The 24,428-nt window shown below is 42.1% G+C and overlaps 1 protein-coding gene across 1 annotated transcript in view; it reads right to left on the bottom strand.

Moving 5' to 3' along the window:
• Positions 1-24,428, bottom strand: part of UGGT2 (UDP-glucose glycoprotein glucosyltransferase 2) — a 246,877-nt gene that overhangs the window by 143,728 nt on the left and 78,721 nt on the right. Inside the window, exons 11-14 of the mRNA XM_019524912.1 lie at positions 13,537-13,628; positions 10,703-10,853; positions 8,114-8,233; positions 4,397-4,482 (exon numbers count right to left, since the gene is read on the bottom strand). Coding sequence (XP_019380457.1) covers positions 4,397-4,482; positions 8,114-8,233; positions 10,703-10,853; positions 13,537-13,628 — 449 coding nt within the window. The remainder of the gene's footprint in view (positions 1-4,396; positions 4,483-8,113; positions 8,234-10,702; positions 10,854-13,536; positions 13,629-24,428) is intronic.

Raw genomic sequence — 24,428 nt, forward strand, 5'->3', positions numbered from 1 at the left:
GGCAGCGGAGGGCAAGCAATGGCAAGGAGATCCTTGCACAGCTCTGCTACTGACTGCCATTCCAAGCCGTGCCCACTGGGCTGCGGAGGCCATGGGGCAGGGAAGCAGGGTAGAGCTGGCAGTGGCTAGGTAAGTGGGAGCGGTGGGGAGATGGGGATTGAGGCCCCTGTAGGGAGGGAGCTGGGCAGGGCTGGTGCTGCTGCCCAGCTGGGCAGTGCTTGGGGCCCGGGGCCACAATGTGTGGCTGCAGTGCCCCAATGGGAAGCAGAATGGGGCTGTAGGTGGCTCATCTGGAGGAAGGGGAAGGCTGGCTTCCCACTGCTGCATGCACTCCCAGGGGGCAAAAGAAACCAACGTCCCCCAGATTTGTACCCGGGGCAGGCGCAAGCTATGGGCTCCCGCCCTGCTTCACTTCCCTGGGGTCTCTGCAGCCCTGTGGGCATGACCCAGTATGGCTGGGGACAGCGGGGATGCATGTGGATCTCCTTGCTGCTGCTCCCCCTCCCTCTGCCCAGGCAATTCACCCTGCCTGTGCTGCTTCCACAGCCCCGCGTGCAGGAGGCACATCACCAGGGCAGCACAAGGCGAGCAGTGATGAGGAGGTCCCCACACAGCTCTGCTACTGCCTACTGTGCCAGGTCATGCCCACTGGGCTGTGGGGGCCACAGGGGAGGGAAACAGGGCAGCAGGGAGCGGCTCGTGCTGAGAAGCGATACCTGCTGCCAGCTCCACCCTGCTTCACTGCCCCACAGCCTGGTTGGCACAACCCAGCATGGCAGTAAACAGCGAAGCCACCCAGGGATCTCCTTGCTGCTGCTTGCCCCGTGGTGCCCTGGCGATGCACCTTGCCCCGTGGTGCCCTGTGTGTGGGGCTGTGCCCCTCAAAGCTGCGGCAGGCACAGGAGGCATGTCACCAAGGCAGCAAGGGAGGGGAGCAACAGTGAGATCCCCACACAGCCCCGCTGTCCTCAGCTACACTGAGTCATGTGTGCAGGGCTGCAGAGTCCCTGAGGGAGCAAAGCAGAGTGGGAGTCCAAGCCCGCAGCCTGCGCCTGCCCTGGGTACAGATCTGGGGGGTGCACATCTCTCCTGCCCCCCAGGAGTGCACGCAGCAGCAGGGAGCCAGCCCTCCCCCTCCCCTGGACGACCTATTCCCAGCCCCGTCCTGCTCCCCGCTGGGGCCCTGAAGCTGTGCATTGTGGCCCCGGGCCCCAAGCACCAAGCACTGCCCAGCTTTCTCCCTACCGGGGCCTCAATGGCTCTCTCCCCTCCCCCCCCAACACTTACCTGCTTAAACTGTTCTGAAGGCTGCCTGAGGCCACATGTATATACATACATGTACGTGATGCCGCCTCTCACCACCTGTCTCACCAGCAGGCAGTGGCCAAACAATGTTATAACAGGACATTGCGCAACTTTAAATGAGTACGTCCCCAATAGATCAGTGACATAATAATGAAACAATGTTAACTGGGATGACGTTAAGAGAGGAGTACCCATAATCTACCTTTATACTGACATAAATGTGGAGCTGATGCAGCATAAAGCTGAACGCTTGACATCCTACTCACAGCTGAAGCGACCCTGTAGAAAGTAAGGAATAACTACGTACACTGTGGCTAGGGACAGACATTCAAAAAAACTGAGCCTGAATTGATTCAATCTTTGCAGGTTAGTCTAACCTAGCTTGGCTAAATCAGGAGGGAGGAATTCCTGCTTAGCAGGGAGTGGTGAACAGTTGGAGGAGAGCAGCCTGCAGTCTCTACCAGAGCTGCAGCCAGGAAGCAGAGGGGAGGGGCCAGCCCTGCTGTGGAGTAGAGTGCTCCAACCCAGCCCAGAAAGCACGCCGGGATGGTGGGGGTCTCTGGTTTATCTTAAACCAGCAAGGGATCTGGGACAGACATTACATAAACCAATTTGACCCAAATCAGTTAAGCCTGATACTACATTCAACCAGGTTTATCTGAAACCAATTTTCAGACTGGCTTATGTGAAATGAACATCTGTTCTGTTACAGGTTTAAACCAGTTCCTGATCACTTAAACCAGTTTATGTGTAATCTCTGTCCCTAGCCTGTAAGTTAAATGAGTGCATGGCTCATGCATCCACAGCTATAGTCAATTTAATTTCAAGTTTGTCATTTGCACAATGCAAACTGGCTCTTATTGGCTCTTCTGCCACCTAGAAGATGCACCTGGACAGCTTCTATTGCAGGAAGCTACTTCTAGAGAGTTGTTTAACTGTCAGCTCCAAAAGCAAGAATTATTTTGGCTACCGACATGTTATTTTTGAAATGCTATGAAGGGCCTTGTTACATGGTAATTTTGGGTGACTCCTGAAGCTCTTCGGTGCAGACAGAAATGCAGCTACCAGTTGTAACTCAGAACGATTTTTGAAAAGTGTTTTGCGTTACCTTACCCTAGACCAAACAGACGTTCACTGTTGGTTCCAGGGGGGAGGGGAATCTAGCTGCAGGCTGGAAGCCTGCAGCCAGATTCCATTAGCGGCAGCCAGGGCTCTCTTCCAGGGCTCACTGTTTTCAGAATGGGAAGGGGGAGAAAGGCAGCAGAGCGAGCTCATTCTTGGGGCTCCTCACCTGGTGGTGAAGGATGGGGTGGGTGAATTGGAGCCCCCCACCTCAGGGCGGCTCCAATATCTCTGCCAAACCTTCTGGGGAGGGGGGGCTGAAAAACCTCCAGACTGAACTCCCTCCACTCCCTTTCCCCCCTCCCATTCTGAAAACAGTGACAGGCCGGGAGCTCAGCAGACACAAGTTACAAAAGAAGCTATATTTTGAAAAGTCTTTACCTCATGCAATGAGGGATCAGATTTTCACCCAATGACCCATTTTTGAAGCTGTCTGCAGCCATGTAATTGTGTTTGGTCACAGCTACAAACTGCTTTCTGTGGCCAGATAGGGAAAAAAATTGTCAGATCTATCTGCACCCTTAATGCCTGGATTATCTACACATTAACATCTGAAACTGGTTTTAAGCACTCATTATGCTGCTCAAAGGTATGCCAGTCCAGGGCAGGATTATCTCTGATCTGTGCTATTCAGCTTATGTTATATTAAGGTGCAGCCACTCTAGGCTACACCTTAGTGTAAACACCCACCCATCCCCACTCCCTTGCTGAAAGCATAGCGCACTGTGGACTACCAGAAAGGGATAACTGTCCATATGTTAAATTTATTGTGGAAAACCTTTCTGCAACAAAAAAGTTGCTGTATTAAACAGCAAGCCTTCAGGTGCAGACCTGACATTTCGAGGGCCATATCAGTTTCTTTTTTTTTTTTTTTAAGCAGAACACGAAGCCTGAATATGTGACTTCAGGATTTTGGTTCCACTAAAGCAGAACATAAGCATGGAAAATATAATGTGTTTCAGAGTCTTTAGACTGGTGTACAAATAGAAATAAATTATATCATACATTATATCATTTGACTCTAGTGAATTGAGCCAACATTCTGGAGAATATGCCACATTCATTGCGTCAAATAGGAAAAACAAGCAATGATGATGTCCATCCACTTGATGTCAAGTGACATCTTGAGCTCAATATTTCTTGGAGTAATTCATATGATCATAGGAAACCAGGGCTGAAAGGGACCCCATGAGGTTACCTAATCCAGTCCCCTGCTCAAGGCAGGGTCATCCCTGACTAAACCAACAGAGACAAGTTTCTGCCTAAATACTGTATAAGTAGCATTCAATAAAAAAGAAAAACTAAAGAAACTGGAGAATATATTTAATCTTTTTTCTAAAAATGTATACATGTGAATAAATAGGTCAGTATATTATACACTGAAATACTTATTTACATTTTATAATTATAAAAAAAAATCTTAAAACTACATTTAACATTAATTTTTTCAAAACTATCCTAAGAAACAATAGTGTCCATGGTGGTTGACTGAAAATCTCTTTTAAAAGTTAGTCTCTCTCTAGTTATTTGTAGGGAACCAGTAATATTCTGAAAAGGAAAAAGCTATCTAAATAACTGAAACTACTACCAGCTGTAACTCATTTGTTATTAACTCTATGCTTTTCAATATACTTTGCTTTCAATTAAAGATATCATGGACATCCAGTGTGATTATCTCCAAAAATAATTCCTAGAGAAATATTGTCAGCACATTCTCCACTTACTGGGTAATACACAAGTATATCCAATTGCAACTTCCTGGACTTTAGCATTTAGTATTCTTGAGAATATCCACAGTATGCTTAACATACCTTGATCATCTAGTAAACCTAGTGATAACATACTGTATTGCTGCATCAATCAATTGCTTTTAATTCTTATTTTTCACTTGCAGTTTTGCTAATGAAGAGAAAAATAAATGTTTACAAAAAAGCAGTGATCTTTAGATAACATTAAAATGTTACGTTACCTAAGTGCCATGTTATGATGATAGGTTAATTCTGCCAGTTTCATAAAATCAGCTGCATTTTCCTGGACAGGATCAATAAACAGTACCTAATAGGAAAAAAGACAGTATGTACCCACTATTTATTCTTGATAACTACTTTTGGCCCTTTTCTGACTTAGAATCAGAGGCAATATAAAGATTTTAAAACAGGGATGGGCAAAATACAGCCCGTGGGATGGATTTGGCCTGCCAACTGACTGGATCCACCCCATGAATAGGGAACCACCAAGGGATAACATCCAACCTGTGGCTGTCCCTGCGGCATCTAGGTGTCTGTCCACTCCCTCTGGGGGCAACCCATGCCACACCCACCCAGGACAGGCTCCCACCGATAGCCCCAGCTCTAGCCAACACCCACAGATTCCCAGCAGAGCTGTTCCCAGTGTGGCTGCAGCTACCTGGGTACTATTTGCCTCCCCCTGCCTCTAGTGGCTCCTCCCGCTCCTGCTGCACTGCTCCAGGAAGCACGTAGCATGGGGAAGTGATGGCACCTGTGCTGGGCACCACATGCCAGCCAAGTGGGGCTCCAACTCCAGCTCCCAGCCACCTTCCACCCTATCCACCTGCCTGGCGTGCTGAGCAGCCACCCACAGCTGGTTTCTGGGATCTAGTGCACAAGCAACACCCCCACATACACATGCACATCCCCCTCCTACAGACACACAATATACAAGAGTAAGACTTTATTTTGAGTATATTAGGCAATTGCTGCTATATATACTTCTCAAAAACACATAAACCAAGACAAAAATTATTTTTTAAAATAAATTTAAAATATTGTAGATGTTATTGTATATGTTTGATTTTTAATATATGATTTTTTATCTATAATTTGTTACAATATCAGCTGAAAGATTTTTGCAGCCCTCAACAGCTCATCAAAACTCATTAAGAGGTCCACCAGCCAAAATAATAGTTCACCCCGTTTTAGTAGGAACTGTGCAATACTACATACAGTATACAGTACACAGTTCTCTAGTGTCGTCTGGAAATTCATTAAGAATATGCACTGAAACAATTTCAGATTTTATGTAATATTACTAAAAACAGAAAAACAGGGATAATTACCACGTAAATATTACATTATCAGCAGGGATCCTGGTTTTCTCTGATAAAAAAACCAAACAAACAATTTTCGTATTTAAAGAAGTAATCCCAAATCCACATATTTCCGTGATTAAAATGAAACACCACCAAAAGATAGATAGATATATAGTGGTGTTTCATTTTGATCATGGAAAAATGTGGACTTAGGGTTAATTTTTAAGCTGAAAATTGGAGATTTTTTTATCCGAGAAAACCATGATCCCCAATTATCAGCAAGGATCCTTTGTTTTCCCTGATAAAAAATTGAAAATTCTCTGAAAACTCCCCCACAATATATGATTAAAATAAAAGGCCCCCCACAGTGCTGTGGGTGCCCCTCACTCGCCCCCCCCACAGCCTCCTGGCCCTGCTGATGCCCCTTGCTCCCCACCCACAGCCCCCTGTCTCCCCCAGTCCTGCTGGAAGGGGCCCCCAGATGCCAGGGCTACAGGGCCAGGGACCCAGGTCCACAGCCTCCTGCCCCTGACAGGAGGCCACGGCTGCTGCAGAGGAACAGAGCATGGAGCCCAGCTCTCCCCACCCTTGCTGCCTGCTGCTCAGGCGGGGGGTGGGCAGCAGCTCCCCACTACTATGCGCACTCCCAGGGGGTAGGGAGGACCCATGCCCCCCAAATCTGTGTGCAGCGAGGACATGGGGGCAGGCTACCCGCTGCAGGCTTGGGCTCCTGCCCTGCTGCCCTCTCCTGGGGCCTCCGCAGCCCAGCGTATGCAACCTGGCATGGCAGGGAACAGCAAAGCCACACACGGATCTCCTGATTCTGAGGACCAGCATCTAATGTAGTGGTGATGGTAGTGCCAGTGCCAATACCCTAATGGTTAAAACACTCACTCCGCAGTCTGAAAGCATTCAAATGCACATCTCCCACTTTCCCAAGCACCCAGCTACAAAACAGGCTGGTTAGGGGCATCCTTTAGCCATCCTGTTGCAGCTGAGCCACTAGCACCCCAAGAGTGCAAGATTCATGGAATCAGAAGATAACAAAGAAAAAAAGGAGCCTGACTTTTCAGCATCGTTAGGCACTACTGTGGCGAGGAGGAGTCCTAAATTTTGGTTCTTGCTGCTGGGGGTATTTCTGATTTTTTAATAAGTGGTTTTAAAATCAATATAGAGTCCTGGAAGAAGAGACCAGAAGCTAGGTCTTACACATCCCAGAGGAGTGCTGTAACCACTAGGTTGCCAAGGCATGCTCCCTCTTTTGTTCTCCTTCTGCTCAGAATGCTCAATTTGCAAGTACACAAAACCTAAGAAATGTTACACTGATGCTGCCAATCGTAATAGGCCCGTCCCTCCTTTTGGTGCATATGTAATATTACAGTCCCTAACATGTGATCAAATAGTATTTTTTCCACAGTCTTTTGGCCTCATTTAGTACATTCTGGGAATAAGTTAGGGATGTGTAGTAAAGGAGACTATTGTATGTGGGAGCCTGCCTCTGGGACCTTTTGCCAAAGCTGAAAGGTGTGTGGTGACTGATGCAGGGGGTGCAGGAAAAAAATGAACATTTTTATGGTTTAGGCCATGGGTTACCAAGATACAGCCTGCAGGCTGGCTTTGTCTGTGTCTGCACCAGGGCGAGGCAGTGAGGAGCTATGCTGGGGCTAGGCAGCTTCTGCCTGCACCCATGCTGCTGCCATTTCTTCACATCCTCACAGCTCCAGTTTAATACAGAATGGGTGGTTTCAGCAGCACGTCAGTAGTGGGACACTTTGTCTGTACCCCTGCTGGGGCCAGGCAGCTGGGAGTTGTGCTTGCACTGCTGCCTCTTCTGCCAACCCCTCCTCTTCCCGGCTGTAATGTAGTTGCAGCTTCCAATGTGTAGGGAACTGTTCTGGGACAGGTCTTTGCAAACCAAGTTTGAATCCTTGTGACTTCTTTCCACTCCCCTCAACTGTGGCTCTTTTCTCCTACTACCTGGGTGCACCTACACGTGTGCTTTAATGCACAGTAGCCTATTTTACTGTGCATTAAAGCATCACATAAAAAACTGCGATTCCGCTAAACTGCAGTAAAATAGGCTACTGTGCATTAACTGTCACTTAAAAACTATGAGCATTTGGTACTGTGCATTAAGGCAGCCTAACATGCATTTGTTTAGTACTGTACCTCACATCAGAAGTACTAAATTTAATACGCATTAGGAAAAGTGCTTTAATGTACATGTAGATGTGCCCTTTATGTCACAAACACAAAACAGTAAGACTACCAGTTACAGAGAAAATATACTTTACAATAACAGCTCCAGTGGGGAGCTGTGCTGAGGCCAGGCAGCTTCGATTAATTGATTCAGGTCACTGTCCCTGATTCGCTTCAGCCAAATCCAAATCAAGTAAGGCCTGCTTTGCACACTGCTACTTAGCATGTATAATTCCTCACAAGATGCTTTGGTATCACTTATCAAATTCATCTATCTGAACAGCTGTTCAATGAGTACTTTTCAAAGGGGTCTGGATAACTAAGGATATACCATACTTATAATCTAGATGGTTTTAACCAACAAACTAGTATAAATTTTGTATGTCTTTCCTAGCCAGTAATACAAACACCTAATAAAATAAGTATCCGAAAACTTACCAAATTATACAAATTGCGCCTAATCTGCTTTATAACTCCTGGAAATGTTGGTGTAAGCAGTTCCTGGAAGCCGGTGGGCCATGTGCTGTAGATATGATCTTTTTCTATGTTATTGACCCACTTAAAAAAAACAAATAAAAAACCGAGGTCAGCAATTTATAAAGGCCACAAATGTATAACTGCATCAAATATGTATACCCCAAACTACTGTCAATTACACATTTTCCCACAAAATGTAATAAAGAGGAAAGGAACAGGGAAACCAGCATCTAAGTAAACGAGTATAGAAAATGAACTCCAAAATATAAAACTATATATTGTCTGCAATGACAATTTGTTGTCGTAGCAAACAATTTTAAGAAGAACAACTGTAAGGCCCAATCTACACTTAAGTTTTGCCAGAAAATCTTTGGAAGCATAAATGCATCTCCTGGCAGAAAAGTGTTCCTACTGGTTCAACAATAACTTACAATGGCTAAAGCATTTTTATGCTGTTGTAATAGCATCCAGACCAGGACTTTGTCTGGTATGCAAATATCACAAAAATGATACCCCTAACTGACAGTATTACATCAGCAAACATTTCTAGAGATCTCATCTAAAAATAAAGAGCATTTATACACAAAAAATTTTGTGCCTGTACACACCGGAGATCTGGCACATAGGAGCAGACTTGATTAATCAAAACAGGCAATGATTAATCGAGTCTGCTCCACACATGACCTGACACACATGGTGCTGCGTTGCTTGCAGTTGTATAAGTAAAATGTGCATCAGCATGGAGAAAATGGCAGCGGTGTGCTTTTGAACTAAAACATCTTCTATGCATTCTGGTTTAAAAGCGGACCACCAACATTTTCTGCATGCTGATGCGCATTTCGCCACTTATACAACTGCAAGTGTTGCAGCACTGGATGCTTTCCGGTGCTACGGCGCTTGCATGTGTAAAAATGCCCAAAGAGAAGTTGTTCCCAAAGTACAAAACTTTTTCTTTATTGTCAGCTAGGTCCAATTTTAAACACGTCACTGACTTCAACTAATTATTCATGCTTTTCTGTTTTCCTCAATAAAGGCAATGATGAGCACACCACAGAAATACTGACACTTTTAAAAAGTTATAGAATGTTACTACCCAACATAAAATATGATAGTGCATAATTATTACATATTTTAAAACAGTGGTGTGTATATGTCCCACAATTGCTGAAAGCAATGTTAATTTATTTTTCTTTAAATAAATAAAATCCTTAGAGGTTCTGAGACAGAAGGTACAGCAGGGTGGCACCTTACAGACTAACTAGTTCAAAGAGGTATGATCTTTCATGGGCAGCAGTCTACTTCATCAGATCCTAAGAATGGTTTGGTAGAAAGAACATTTTTTATAAAAATGAAAGATACATGGGTAACCACCACTGCAGGTTTGTGAGGTCTAAATTGAATTTAATACGAACATGAAAATGGACTCTTAGTTAAGATTATTTTTACAAAAATAGAGGTGCACTACCATTAGAAGAAACAGTTATAATTCTGTGTTGCAATATGACTAAAATCAGTTTCAAAGTGTAAAAATTCCTCTCACAGCACAAAGGCCATATAAAGCAAATAAAAATAATACTCTCTCACCCATGGGAGCATATAATATATATCACAATATACGAGTAATTACATTTTGGTCAATTATCATCAGTTTTTATATACTTTTCAATAAGGAGGCAATTTGGCATCCCATGAGGTTTTTATTTTTCAATCTTTTCCTCAATTAAAAGGACATATATCATTTGTTATAATAGATTGTTATTTAATTGTTTTCCATAGATGTTTGTGCATAATTAATAAAGGAATGAAATATGGTGCCTTCAGATGAAAATATTAATATTTTCTAGTTGTACACAAGCTATATGAAAAATTGTATCTAGTACTATGATAGAATTTTAAAAGTGAAGGAATATGGTCAGTGGTTAAAAAAAGAGGACTGGAAACTTAAGATGGGTCTTTGTCACTGAATTATTGGGGACCTATGGGCAAAATACTTAAGTTTTCCATGCCTCAGTTTCCCATCAGTGAGTGAAATGTTAGAGGCTAGGAGCTAAAAGTTATTTAGACATATATCTCCCATTTTAAACTAACCTCCCATCAAAGTCAATGGGAAATCAATGGACATTTACATGCCTAATTCAACTTCAGCTACTTCCTAAATGTACTGTGTGGCTAAATTACTATTTGGTTTAAGCCTCAGTTTCTTAAATAAAACACTAGTTAAATGTAAATGTCATCATCAACAAATATCAAAGTGGATATTTAACAAGTCCTGTTTCTTCTAAGCATCTTTTGAATTCAAATCTTTTAATGAGGCATAGGGTAAAGGATATTATTTATACAATATCAATATTGTGATAGGTATACAGCTACCCCTGAGGAGTATTTTACATTTCTTATTGACATTTAATGTTTTTACTAGTCTTTAAACTCAAAAACTGACAGAACAGAAAGTATGTAAAAGACACATGTATCACCAAAATATAGACTGGCAAACTCTATCACATCATCAAATATATATTTTTAATACTAAGCCATTAATTGTTTACTCACTGTTATTGAAGAATGACGAATATCTAATGCATAACCACCATTTGCAGGATGGATATCTAAATTCCTAAGTTTGCTAAGAACCTCCTCTTTGATTCCAAGTTCATGAAGACCATGCATAACTTTTCCCTCCATCTTAAGAGTTTCTAAAATACTTATTATTAAAACAGAATGCACAGTTTTGCACGTAAGCATTTATGATGACATAAAGAAAAATAAAAAATTTGAAGCAGCAAAGGATATTTTCAATGATAAAAATATTGCAAAAGACACACTTTCCCCTGCAATGAACTAATTTGTTTTTAATATAGTTTCATCCTTTCATCCTTTTTAAACACCTTTCCAAATAGCATTAAGGATATAACTTTAACTACATTTCCACATTCTTTTAGAGAACAGGAATAAGTCTAGTTGTCTGTCCAAGAAAATATACGGAAAAATCATAGCTTTATTATGAAAAAACATGCAAACATCACATTTTTAGTTTTAAAATGGAGTGCAGCATACATTTTTTTCCAGTTACTGTAAATCTTTTTTACTTTAGAAAAGCTATAAATACATATTAAATTCATTCATGTAGAAAAATCCATAAATCACATTAAATAGTGATAATAAAAAATAATACAACGGCTGCTTTGAAAATATAGATTATATACTAATTCATAGGATTTTCAAGATCTTGTGTTACTTCTAAGTACATCTTTATATAAACAAAAAAGAAATACTCTGTAGAAGCAGTCTGTGGGATTTAATATGACACCATTGGATGACAGGATGATTGGTTACATTTAGAAACATTTAGAAAATCATTTTTGCAACCATGAAGACTGGAAATTTCATTTTAAGCAAGAAAGCAGAAGGAATTTCATAGAGGATGAGTGAATAATCACTTTAAAATCCCAAATTTCTTTAGAATTCTGTGATGAACTGGGGCAGCTTAACAAACAACCAGCCTTAACAACAGTATGTCTAACAATATGAAGATGATTTGAAAGAAGCTTATGATGAAAAAAGCTTATTAGTTACCATATTTATTTGCCTACCATATGTATCTTTCCCCCCAAAAAATAGCTTTCAAAAACTGAGGTGTCTGAAGTTGGGAAGTTGATTTTCTGCCAAAAACAGAAGCATGGAGATGCTGTAAGGTAGCTGTTCTTTCTTTTCTTTCTCTTCCCTCCATATGGAGGCAAGGGCAGAGTCCAGCAGGGCAGAACCAGGAGGTGCAGTAGTGTAGTCACATCCAACTTTGATCCCTGCTTCAAAGTTTAAAGTTTAAGAACAACTGTCTAGCAGCAGCTGTGGCACTTCTATTTAGGCAGAGCTGAAGAAAACAATTGACTTAATAACTCAAGCCATTCAACAGGTCTTTTTTTTAATGGTCTTTATGTTCTACTAACTAAGCTGGGGCCTGGGGGGGTAGGGCCTGTCCCACAGTGCTCTGGAGCTGGCAGAGCTTCACTCAGGGCAGGCAGCAGCTCCTCCCTGAGGTGAGGCAAGGCAGGGATGGAGGCTGAGGCAGGGGGCTGGAGTGGGCTCTGCCGGCTCTGGGGAAGTCCTCCCCTCCCCAGCCCCGATGCGGGGGAGTGGAGCACTTCCCCGGAGCTGGTGGAGCCCACGTGAGGCTCCCGCCCCAGGCTCTCCTGGTGTGTGGCCTTGAAAAGGCTGTGCGTGACCACACTTTAGTTGTGCGTGGCCACACATGCGCGCACGTTAGAGGGAACCTTGGTTAAAACTATAGGTTTTATCTGAGCAGGAAAGGAAGGGCAAGTAAGCTGAAGATCAGGCTCTGTTCCTGGTCTATTCAGCCATAACTCTGGAAAAATGTTTTTTTCCTTCATTCTTCTTTCCCAAAACTAATGTGTGTATTATTTGGTGCACGTGGTGTGAGAGAAAATACAGTACTAAAACAATATAGAATTAATTATTCATGCTTTTAAATATTATTGAAAACTAATGTGATTCAAACTGTAATTCTTAGCAGACTGCCTTGATTTTCACATGCACTAATTAAAAAAATTACCATGCATGTACATGTTTTCTCACATATCTCACAACTGCTCCCCGCAAATAACACACACAAGTTGTTTTGGGAAGGCAGAATGAAGAAAACAAGATTTTGACAGTCATGACTGAATTCAGGCCACACAAGCAGGGACAAAGTCTACTTTTCATCACTCATTCTCTCCTCACAAGCTCTATAGCTCAAACTAACTGTCAAAGCCTCTAGTAGTGAATTGGCAGCAGCATCCTTCTGATGCCCAGACAAAAGCTGCAACTACTTCAGCAGCAGTTGTGACAAGGTTAAAGCTTAAGCTACAGAGCTTTCAAGGAGAGAGTGAGTGACACCAGATTCCACCCTCCTGCATGCAGCTGAAGTCAAGCACACTGTCAACCCTGGCATCCATTACAACATTTCTATACCTTCATGCCAGCGCAGAAATCAGTTAAAATCAACCTTAGTTAAAACTCAGCCCCCATTATGGAATGCCTAATTTCTGGGAAAAGGGTGTGAATGGTATGCAGGTACATACAGTAATTTCATTTTTCAGAAAACAACATTTTTGCCACCTCTTCTACATATGCATACAATATTTCTTACACTCTATAATTTCATTTCACATGATAAGTTGTCCTTATTATAAAAAAAATTTTCCAAAGGCAAATGATATTATATATCATCAGAGAACATTTGCATAACAAAGGCAAACCAAAAGTACACCAGCATTTTAAATCTTTACTGGACTTATCATTTAAATTTGTGTTCCACTGTGAGCAAAAGTTAACTCATTATGCAAAATCTGGAAACTAAAGAATAAATTCAGTAATTAAGTTCTTACCTAAATGGATCATGAAAATCCAGGTCAATATGAAGACCGTTTAGAAATAAACGTGCTTCTCCAGGCTGAATACCAAGTGTTTCATGGAAATGCTTGAAACACAAAGGGAAAAACTGCTAGTTTACTTAGGTGCAAGTCAACAGCAGTGTGATCATCATAGAGGACATTCCGGTTTTCTGCTCCTTTGTCCTTTATTGATACAAAACCCGATGCCTTTATGTGTCCGGTTTCATATCAATAGAGGGCAGAGGACTACCAGACTGCCCTCTATGATGGCCACCCTAGTCAACAGTAAACAATCAGTCATGCATTTAGAACTTGAAATAAATCCTACTGTAACAATTTGTTATGTGTTCCACAATATTTACATCTAATCCGTTGACTTTCTGAAAAATCTGGCAGGAAAGTTCCAGGCAATGTTCTTTCATAATCAGGATTTAATATATTAGTAATGCCTAATATAAACAAAAGCTATAGAAGTCAGGCAAATTCAAGCCAAAGACATATTCTTAATATTTGCCAGCAGAAAATTCATAATACTCAGCAAATGAAGGAAAGTACCACTCAAACTTTGAAAAACTATCCATCCATGCAAGTTTCATCCAACCATAGCTAAACCAAAAAAATTCTATATTGTGCTATATACTAATGAATTGCTAGCAAAGAATAAAGTATAAATACTGAAAACATATTCCTAAGACAACAGTCATTATTTCATTAAATGCAACATTTAAGAGACATCGTCAAATATAAAATTCCACTTCTGTATAAAGATATTTCCTCTACATCTTATACTGTAGATAACAAATGAAACTGTGAAAATTGTAAGAAAGTTAAATAAAAAATATTTTTCCTGTATATTTTCCATGTGTTTCCTTTGAGCATTTAATAGCACCGGCTAAACTGTCTTCTGCTGATGGCCTATGGTACTTCCTGTTTCACAAACCATAGATGACTATACAATTGTATTATTTGGAGGAAGCACATATGTATACTCTCCCATAAATTATTCAAGAACTTCTCTGAATTTGCACTGGTGTGGATTTATTTTTCAGGAGCAGTGAACAGAGACAGGTATGCAGAAGAGCTACAAGATAGTTAACCTCCAAATCAATGCATGGTATAAGGCAGTACTGATTGTCTGAAAGGGCAGCAAGGAGACCCCCACCTATCACTTTCAGACCTCTACACAGAACTTAAAAGAGATTTCTTCCTATCACTGGAGGCATACAACTCACCTACAAGGCTTTCTATATAATGTTGGAAGAAGCTTGGTCAGAAAGAAAAATCATATCCCACAGTTTACTGGGAGGAGAGAGGAACCAGAGAGCAACTAGAAGGCATAACAGCAAATGAGCGAGACAATTAGAGTAGAAAAAGGCAGACAGATACCAGAAGAATGAGAAATAAGAGAAGGTATACCTTAAAAACCATCCTGCCAGATCACTGAAGCAATAGAAAAAGCAAAGGGGAATATATCTTATTCCTTAGTCTCCTTACAGTTGTTGGAAATCTTGCATTGATGGGAAATATAACAGGATTCTCTCTCATAGTTCACAATCTACACCTAAGAAATGCCAGAACTAGATCCTGCATGAGGGATGTAGGATGCAGTATTATGTCCTAGATCAGGGATGTCAAACTCATTTGTCCCCCACAAGCTACATCTTGATTATGGGGCTTTTAACAGGCCAAATCTGAATTCCAGGGCTTCTTGTGAGCTAGATTCAGACCACAAGCAATAACAACATCATTAAGCCCTGGGGCTGCCAGAGTTTTTGTATGGGCAAGGCTCTGGAATGTTAACAGGGTGTTAACACAGCTCCCACTCACCTTTTACCTTGTTGCTGATTTTAGTTATCAACAGCAACATTAAAGTTACTATTTAAATGTTCTGATGTTTACACTTCCTTGAGCTACCTGGCTGGAGGAAGTTCAATTCTATTTTTGACTACTGTATTGCTGCTTGCTGCAAAAATCACCAAGGACCTCCAAAGAAGAGGGATTTTTATGTGCCCACAAGTTTATCCCTTTGCTTAGATGAAGAAATAGGATAGCCTTATTTGTAAGATACTCAGGACTCATAGTAGAGATGATATCTTTTATTAGACCAACAAGATTTTAGCAAAATTTTGTTTATTTGTAAGGCTACACTGTTTTTCAGTTATGTAACTAGCTACTACTTCCTTCAAGGAAATTTTTCTAGTAGCCACCTGAAACAAGCCTTTGAGGCATACACATCTAAGAAATAAGAATATGCAACAATATCAAAGAGGTTAAAACTTCATTATACACTGCTAAAAGATTTCTTCTGAATGTTCTCATAATAGGCATTCACTTAGTTTTCCCATATATCTTATCCCACTAGGGGAAACACCTTGCTGGACTTGGTGCTAGCTACAGGGGATGACCTGGTGCAAAATCTTCAGGTACAAGGTAACCTAGGGGATAGTAACCATCGATTGACTGAATTCACGATCCAGCGAAGGGTGGGTAAAATAACCAGCAGGGCTGAAGTGCTAGACTTCAGAAATGCTAACTTCAGTATGCTCAGGAGATTAGTTAGTGAGGCATTTAAGTTCAAGAGCACTGGCAAAATGGGGGTCCAGGAAGGGTGGTCATTCCTCAAGGGAGTGATCCTACGGGCGTAGACAATCCCATTGTGCATAAAAGGGGCCAAGAAGTCCTCTTGGCTGAACAGGGAAGTCCAGGAAAGCCTAAGAGCAAAGAAAGGCTGTGGAAACAGGGGGTAGCTACCAAGGAGGAGTATATCTCCCTGGCTCGCACTTGTAGGAAGTCAGTTAGGAAGGCAAAAGCAAGATTAGAACATAGGCTGGCAACAAAAATTGAGGAGAAGAAAAAGTCCTTCTTCAGGTATATAGGGAGCAAAAGGAAGGTGCAGAGTAGCATAGGACCCCTACAGGACAAACTAGGGCAATTGGTGACAGAGAGAGGGGACAAAGCTGTGCTCTTCAATGAGTTCTTTGCATCTGTATTCCTAGACACAGACCAAGACAAATCTCCCAACTGGATCATAGAGAGACACGGGAGGGACACCAGCCCACCAACTGTTAGCGCAGAATTAGTGAAGGGGCACTTGGAGGGGCTGGATGTGTTCAAATTAGCGGGCATGTATGAACTTCATCCAAAGATGCTGAACGAACTAGCCAATGTCATACAAGAGTCGCTGGCATGGCTGTTCGAGCATTTGTAGTGCTCCGGTCAGGTCCCTGAGGACTGGAAAAGGGCCAATGTGGTCCCTGTTTTCAACAAGGGGAGGAGGAAGGAACCAGGAAACTATAGGCCAGTTAGTCACACCTCTATCCTTGGGAAAACTCTGGAAAAAATCATTAAGTATTACATTTGTGAGAGCCCAGCAAGGAAAATAATGCTGAAAGGAAATCAGCATGGATTCAATGCAGGTAGATCCTGCCTGACTAACCTTGTTTCTTTTTACGACCAGGTCACAAAATGCTTAGATGCAGGAGTTGAGGTAGATGTCATCTACCTACACTTTAAGAAGGCCTTTGATACAGTATCTCATTCTGTTCTTGTAAATAAACTGACAGGCTGTGATGTAGATGATTACATGGTCAACTGGGTGGCAAACTGGCTTAGGGGTCGCACCCAGAGAGTGGTGGTGGATGGGTCGATATCAACCTGGAAAGATGTGGGCAGTGGAGTCCCACAAGACTCAGTCCTTGGACCGGTGCTATTCAGTGTCTTCATCAGTGACTTGGACGAGGGTGTGGAGAGCACCCTGTCCAAGTTCGCAGATGATACCAAATTATGGGGCAAAGGGTTAACACACCAGAGGGTAGGGAACAGATCCAGGAGAATCTGGACAGGTTAGAAAAATGGGAATAATGAAATACGATGCAGTTCAACAAAGACAGTGCAAAGTGCTGCACCTGAGCAAAAAAACCAGCAGCACACTTATAGGCTGGGGATGATCTTCTCAGCAACACAGCAGCAAAAAGGGATCTTGGAGTCATAGTTCCTGTATTCTGGAAGTTAGAGGCCAAAACTGCAAAATCTTGTGTTGCACAAAAATGCAGAAATGAGGGATAGGGACCATTCCACAGGACAAAAGAATGAAGAACCACATGCTACCAGTGCCTCTCAAACTGAAGGGGTGTAAAGAAAAGACTCAGAGTCTATAACCAGTGACAACCAAACAAATTTCTCAGGCACTTAATTCTGAACAGATGTCTCTGATGAAGTACTGCATGCCGATGAAACCAAAGTTTTAGCCAACAGGGCTTAATTAGCAATAGAGAAGCAGCAGATAAATCTTAAATGGCAACCAAATCTAAGTCCACACAACACTAGATAAAAGACCTGACACAGGACTTGTAGCCCTCAAGCACAGAGAATTCCAGATTTGCACCATGCCTGTGGCCACTGTGCAATCTCTGATATTACTGGAATTGAAGGACTCTAATGAGCTGGCAACAATTGGTAAAAGTATACATATTCCTGTATCAATAAAGTTTGGCAGCAGCTTGCACAATTATCACAGAGCTCTTCAGGAGAAAACCAAGCAAATGGAGCAGAACTGTAGTAGTGAATGTTGCTGATATTCTTATCAATAGTGGATTTCTTATGGTTATTGAAAGCATAGTTCTGAATCCTACAGGCTTAGGGACACAATTAGGTGCTAATATTGCTAACTGTGAAGGAAAAGACTGTAACTGGCTGATCCAAAGTATGCAAAGTTTAACACTAAGGGCCTTATTACATCTGAGGCTGTGAGCCACACAAAGCTTGATTGGTGTTAATGGTAGCTTGGACTCTGGAGTAGTCACAACCTTGGTTTAGAAACCTTCTCTGACTGTCCCCCACCATCACTGTTGTGACTCTCCAACAGAGGCCTGGAGAGCAGTGGCATGAATAGGAGCTGTAGCTGTGAGTTGCTACTATGGCTAGGTACAGACATTCAAAAAGCCTGAGTCAGAATAGATCTAAGTTATGTGGTTTTCTGTAAGCAGCTTAATTTAGATCAATAATGAACAGAATACACATTCATCTTTGGTGTGAGGGGCAAGGGGATCCAAATCTTAAACCAGGCTCCATCATTTTTAAACCAGTTTGTGTGTGCTGAAATTCTGTTCTGTTATGGGTATAGGCTGGGTTTTGATCACTTATACCAGAAAAAGTATAATGTGTGGCCTAGAGGGCAGGTATGCCAAAACAGGCTTCTATCCATACTCTATGGTTAAGGGGCATGACGGATTGAGATACTAGAGGACTTGAACTCTGGCAGCACATCTTGGGGAGTGGCCACACCTTAATTTAACAGGAGCTGGGCAATGGGGATCAGAGATAATCCTGCCCTGGAGTGATGCAACTTTGAGGCACATAATGAGTAGTTAAAACCACTTTAAGGTGTTAACATATGGACAATCCAGGGGTTAAGAGCTCCAGGAGCTGCCCCAAATGACCATGCCATGAGGCCTTAAATAATACTATAAACACAAGAAAAAAGATACAGATAACAGCCACTAGGTAAGGAAACTGGGTCTCAAAGGTTTCCAAATCCTCAGATGTTGTGGAAGAAAGAAAAGGATGGGACAGAAGGTGATGTTCATTATATAATTTTCACAATACATACATAGTTCTGTAAGGGGGTATTAATTTGGTCCCAATATTCACTACTTTCTAAAGCAGTCCTGCTCTGATGCACATTCTTTCAACATCCAAAACTGAGGTTGATACTGACAATAATGTAGGCATTGCTACTTAAACAGTTAACAAATTATTGCACTGAGTCATGAGCTGTGTTTAACTTTTTTTGTCGTATTCACCTACAGCAATCCTTACTACAGACTCTTTTTACTGCTGAATGTAATTTTGACTACATCTAATCATCATATGCCTTTCATCCTTTAATACTTTTTAGTCATTTCCTTCCATTACATTTTCAACTTCCATTATCTTAGAAGGAAATCATTCAGTTATGCACAGCATGAGATCGTATCTTTCCTGCTGCTAGATGGATGTATTGTAGCTCAAGAACTTGCATGGCAATTTATAATGCTGTAACAGCGATGTTTAGAGAAGTGGCCCAACTTTTATTCACCCAGAAAAGTTTGTTTTTTTATAATGATTTTAAAAATGATAACAAATTTATTGTTCCTTTTTATTCCAGAAGTAGGATTTGGGTTACTGGAGGACCTATTTTTATTTTCTGTCTGTTTTTCCATAACTAAAACTATATGAAGAGCTGGAAAACCTTGTCACACACAAAAGAAACAAGAGGGATTTTGCTGCCCACTACCATATGAAACAGGGGCAATCTGATCTAGATACAAGACAGTTTACTAGGGGTGCACTGATAGAGACTTTTTAGGCCAATATCAATCACCAATTTTTAAGCCATATTAGCCAATAACAATATGATTGCCAATATGTGGCCCGGCAGCATGGAGAGCAGTGTCCGGCTGGTAAGTCTGTTGTGAAGGAAGGGATAAGCAGGGAGGAAAGGGGAAAGGGGGGGCAGATCGAGGCCCCCAAGGTGAGGAAGGGAGTGGCCTTGGGGCAGATACTGCCCAGTTGGGATGGGGTGGGGTGCAGGATAGAGCTACAGCTCATCCAGGGGACCTGGGGAGGGGGGAAGAGCATCTCCCACTGCTGCATGCACCACAGGAAGGCATAGGGGGCATATGCCCCCCTCCCCCCAGATCTATACACAGGGTGAGGACAAGCTTCTGCTGCAGGCTGGGGTTGGGGGTGGTGCTGGGTTCTTCCTGGCAAGAGGGCTGGGCTAGGCTGCACTCAAGGCAGGTGGCAGTGGCACTGGGAGGGGGGCTATGGCAAATTTTGGGATGGCTGTAGCCCCCTCCATAACCTGTCTACCAGCAACGCTACCGCCTGCCCTGAGCACAGCATAGCCCAGCTCCCCCATGCTGGGAAGAGCCCAGCACCTGCCCCTGCTCCAGCGCTAGCCCCACTCCCTCCCTCACTGAAGGGGCCTCGGTCTGCCCCCCCAATGTCCCTTCCTTCCCCCACACCCTTTCCCCAACAACTGACTTACCAGCCAGACACTGCTCTCCACACTGCAGGGCTGCACTCTTGGCCGCCTACATACTGCACTGCAGCTCCATGCATGCATGCGACATTTATCAGTAACATTATAAGCCACATCAGTTGAAAAAAGCCAATTCCCAATAATGTACATTTTCCTTTTACCAGTACTGATATGATATGGGACCAATGTATCGGCGCACCTCTACAATTTACATAAACAATCATCTTCTGGGTAGATTGTATGAGATAGGATAATCATTCTGTGTTTGAGTTTGATGCTAGCTTCCTATTATATGTCTTGAAGTGCAAACAGATGTCACATTTGAAGCATTTCAAGATGCCTTTGAAGTACTCTGAAGTACAAGCCATGAAGGTGTATGTGCCCTTTGGAGGGTTCCAAAAACGGAAGAAATGTTCCAAAATATTACCTATTGGAATGAGGTACTACTCATCAGCACTTTGCTTCTTCTTACATGTATGTTGTGTGGATTGTGACAGGGAAGCCTGGGCCCTTCAGCAATTCTACAGTGCTCCTTTCTCCCCACAAGCAACAACAGGAGTAGGACGAAGAACAGGACAGGCTGTTTAGTAGACCGTCTCCCACAGCTCCACCTCTGCTCTCCCAGATTGCCCACACTGCCCAAAACTAGAGACCTCCTCATCCCTGCTGCCAGTAGACTAGAGATCCTCACTGTAGTTGTGGGACCCTTGTCCCCCCACTGGGAAATCAGATACACCCACAACCTGCTGCAGCCTCAAGATCTTACCCTCCCAACCCTGACCTTGGAGCTTGGAACCCAGCTCTTCAGTGTCCAGTATCCCCACACCTTTCTGCTTCTGGTCTCCTGGTTCTGGCAGGGAGGGGGACAATCCAGATAACTGAAGACTGCAGCAGGAGAGCATGCAGCTGCAAAGATTTTGACTCCAACCACAGGGCACAACTACTGTATATGTTTCCAGTAGCTGAAGTGCTACGCTTTTGAAACATTTTAAAGTCCACTGCACTAATACATGTTTGAAATGCTATTGAAAAAATATTTTCCTGCAAGTTCATAAGGTATCATTCTCTCTGGGACATCTGGTAACAAATGTGACCAAGATGAAATCAGAAGAGAAGTTTTAAAGCTATGATCTGGAACACCATCTGAAGTTCACTACTGAAACGTACCAAAAAGTTTTGCAAGGGTCATCTTCAAAATGGCTTGGAAGAAATTCCATTTTTTTTTATTGTTCATCTTTCCTAAGAAGTCATTCCTTCCTATTTTTAGGGCAGAAAAGTGAAATGATATGGAAGTTACAAACAACAACTACAACAACAACATAATGAAATTGTGGCTAACCATATATATCAAACAAAGTGTTACTGTAATTAGGAGCTGATTAAAAGGGGGCTATTAAAAAAGTTTGTGGAATGTTGAGGCCCAAGGGTAAAAATAGAAAGTTCAGCCATGTCACAACCAAAAAGCAGGAAGCAGCTAAAGGACTGCAAACTGCAAAACTGTTGCATGCATATCACGGAAATTCTTTAAAATTTGTTTAAGAATGCATAACTTGATCACCTGATCATCATAACTGATTTCAGTGCTTTACCTACCCTGGAGACCTTCAAAAGGAGACTCAGTGCACACTTTGCTGGGGTTTTTCCTGTCTAGAGCAGGGGGGCTGCAGCAGTCTTTCCTGCCTTGAGCAGGGGGACTGGACCCAAAGAGCTCATGAGGTCCCTTCCAGCCCTAAACTTCTGTGAATCTGTACTTAGCTGCTTTGACCTTTACATGTATTTTTTGCAAATTTCAGCGCACCAAGTTAAGTTTGAATGGCAGTCTAAATCATGTAAAGTAAGTGTGTAGCAGTGAAGTATGTTTAATGGGAAACAGGCTCAGTCTTTAGCTATTAATGTCCAGTCATAGCAAGGTTTGGGTTTTCAATGGGAAGACTCTTTGCAAGTGCAATAATATTGTGTTGGGTTGTTAACTGTAATCCATTAACACACTTTGAAAATATATTAGTTATTAAATCATCTCAATATTTAGGCAGAGTTCCTCTTCGTAGGTATGTTCAGTAATTTCTTCCTTGTTCTCCCTATTCAAGGGAACATTAGACAATCCAGTGCAAGTGGAACAAACATTGTCCTACTTCAGCTTGCTATAGGAAGCTTCATTGGAAGGTGAGTGAAATTACACTGTGTATATGAAGTTATAGTAAAATTCATGAAGCATAGGCAGCATGAATTCTTATATATAATATTAAGTTAAATTTCACTGCAGATGCCACCAGAAATCCCAGAGTGCTGTGAATTCCAACTCACCCAATATCAAAATTAAGGTTTAAGATTGTTGCAGTGACTGCTTGATTGAAGTCATTAAAGTACACAGTTATTTCTTGCTGTAGCCTATTAGAACAAAGTAACACAGAGACACTATGTGGAGAGATGGTTATCATGCCAAAAGCAAGGTCATCTGAGAATCTGCTGACAACTGTTCCCCTTAGCACAGACTGAGCTAAGAAACTGGAAGTGATGAGGTCCTATTTAACAATCAGAATACTGACTTAATGACACAGACACAGTCAGCCCTTGTAAGAATCTTTATACACATAGGAATATTGATCTTGAGCTTTAAACTAGGCCTGTACTAAAAGTAGGCAGTAGCTGACAAGGGGTTGTAACATTCAGCATGAAACATAAACCTTAGGCTCTGCTTTAAGGCAGAAGCTAGAAATGTGCTCGTGGACCACTGGTTCTCAACCATTTTAGACTCAAGGCACCTTTTGGAAAATGCTGACTCTTAGCTTTCACTAAGGGCTTGACCCAGTGCCACGGCTCCTAGTGGAGGGTGCTCAGCCCACAGGTGAATGCATTGGTGTGATCCGTCATGCCACACCCATTTGCCACATGCCTCTGAGCTGGACAATCTGCCACAGATTCCTGTCGAGGGACTGGCAAGAAGGAGGTGCTACTGGGGGTTCCAGGATCCTGCAGGAAACTTGAAAAGGTATAAAAACTTCCCAAACTGGCTCTGAAGTAGGAAATAATGAAATAGATATGACAGCAACTAATGTGTTAAAGGAAATCTTATGTGGTCATACTCAGGCAGCATAGACAAAAAAGAATAAATTCACTTGGAAAGCACACTATATATGAGAATTCATACAGTATATGCTTCATAATCTAGATAACATTTTTTATAGAAAAACATATACTATATGTATGTAACATATGTACTTGCATAGTCTACTGATTTATGTTTGACTTAGAATGGCTTATTTAAAATTAAAACCCATCCCTATAAGATATTATATATATATAAAACTTCAGTTTATGAAAAGCAGCAAGGAACTGTCCCAAGAGGTTCATTCCAGTCCTATGTTTCTATTATTTAAACATTAATGGCCTGATTTCTCAACACGATGAGCCCTGAGAGCTCCGTTTTATCTCAAAATGCCCACGGTTGTTCACTAAGCTCTAGAAACAATGCTATATATCCTTTCATTAGTTGAGGACATAGAAGAGTTAGGGAATTAAACACCAAAGAAGTAAAGAAAAAGTGAGGTTTGAAATCTATTACCATACTGAAATTTACGAAAAGATTAAAATGAAAATACTGTATTCTTTCGCATACACACGCACTTTTTCCCCCAAATTGGAATGCATGTATTAAGCAGGAAAACTGATTTTCTAACTGGAAAAAAATACCCTGCTTTGATTCCTGCTCCACAGTGCAGCAGCTGTGGCATTATTATTCAGGCATCATTCTTTACTCCAGAGATGTTAATGATCATAGTTTCATAGTTTCTAGGGTCGGAAGGGACCTGAGAAGATCATCTAGTTCAACCCCTTGCCATGGCAGGAAAGAGTACTGGGGTCA

This window comes from Gavialis gangeticus, unplaced genomic scaffold, assembly GCF_001723915.1.
Source record: "Gavialis gangeticus isolate Ggan-Ray unplaced genomic scaffold, GavGan_comp1, whole genome shotgun sequence".
Taxonomy (NCBI): Eukaryota; Metazoa; Chordata; order Crocodylia; family Gavialidae; genus Gavialis; species Gavialis gangeticus.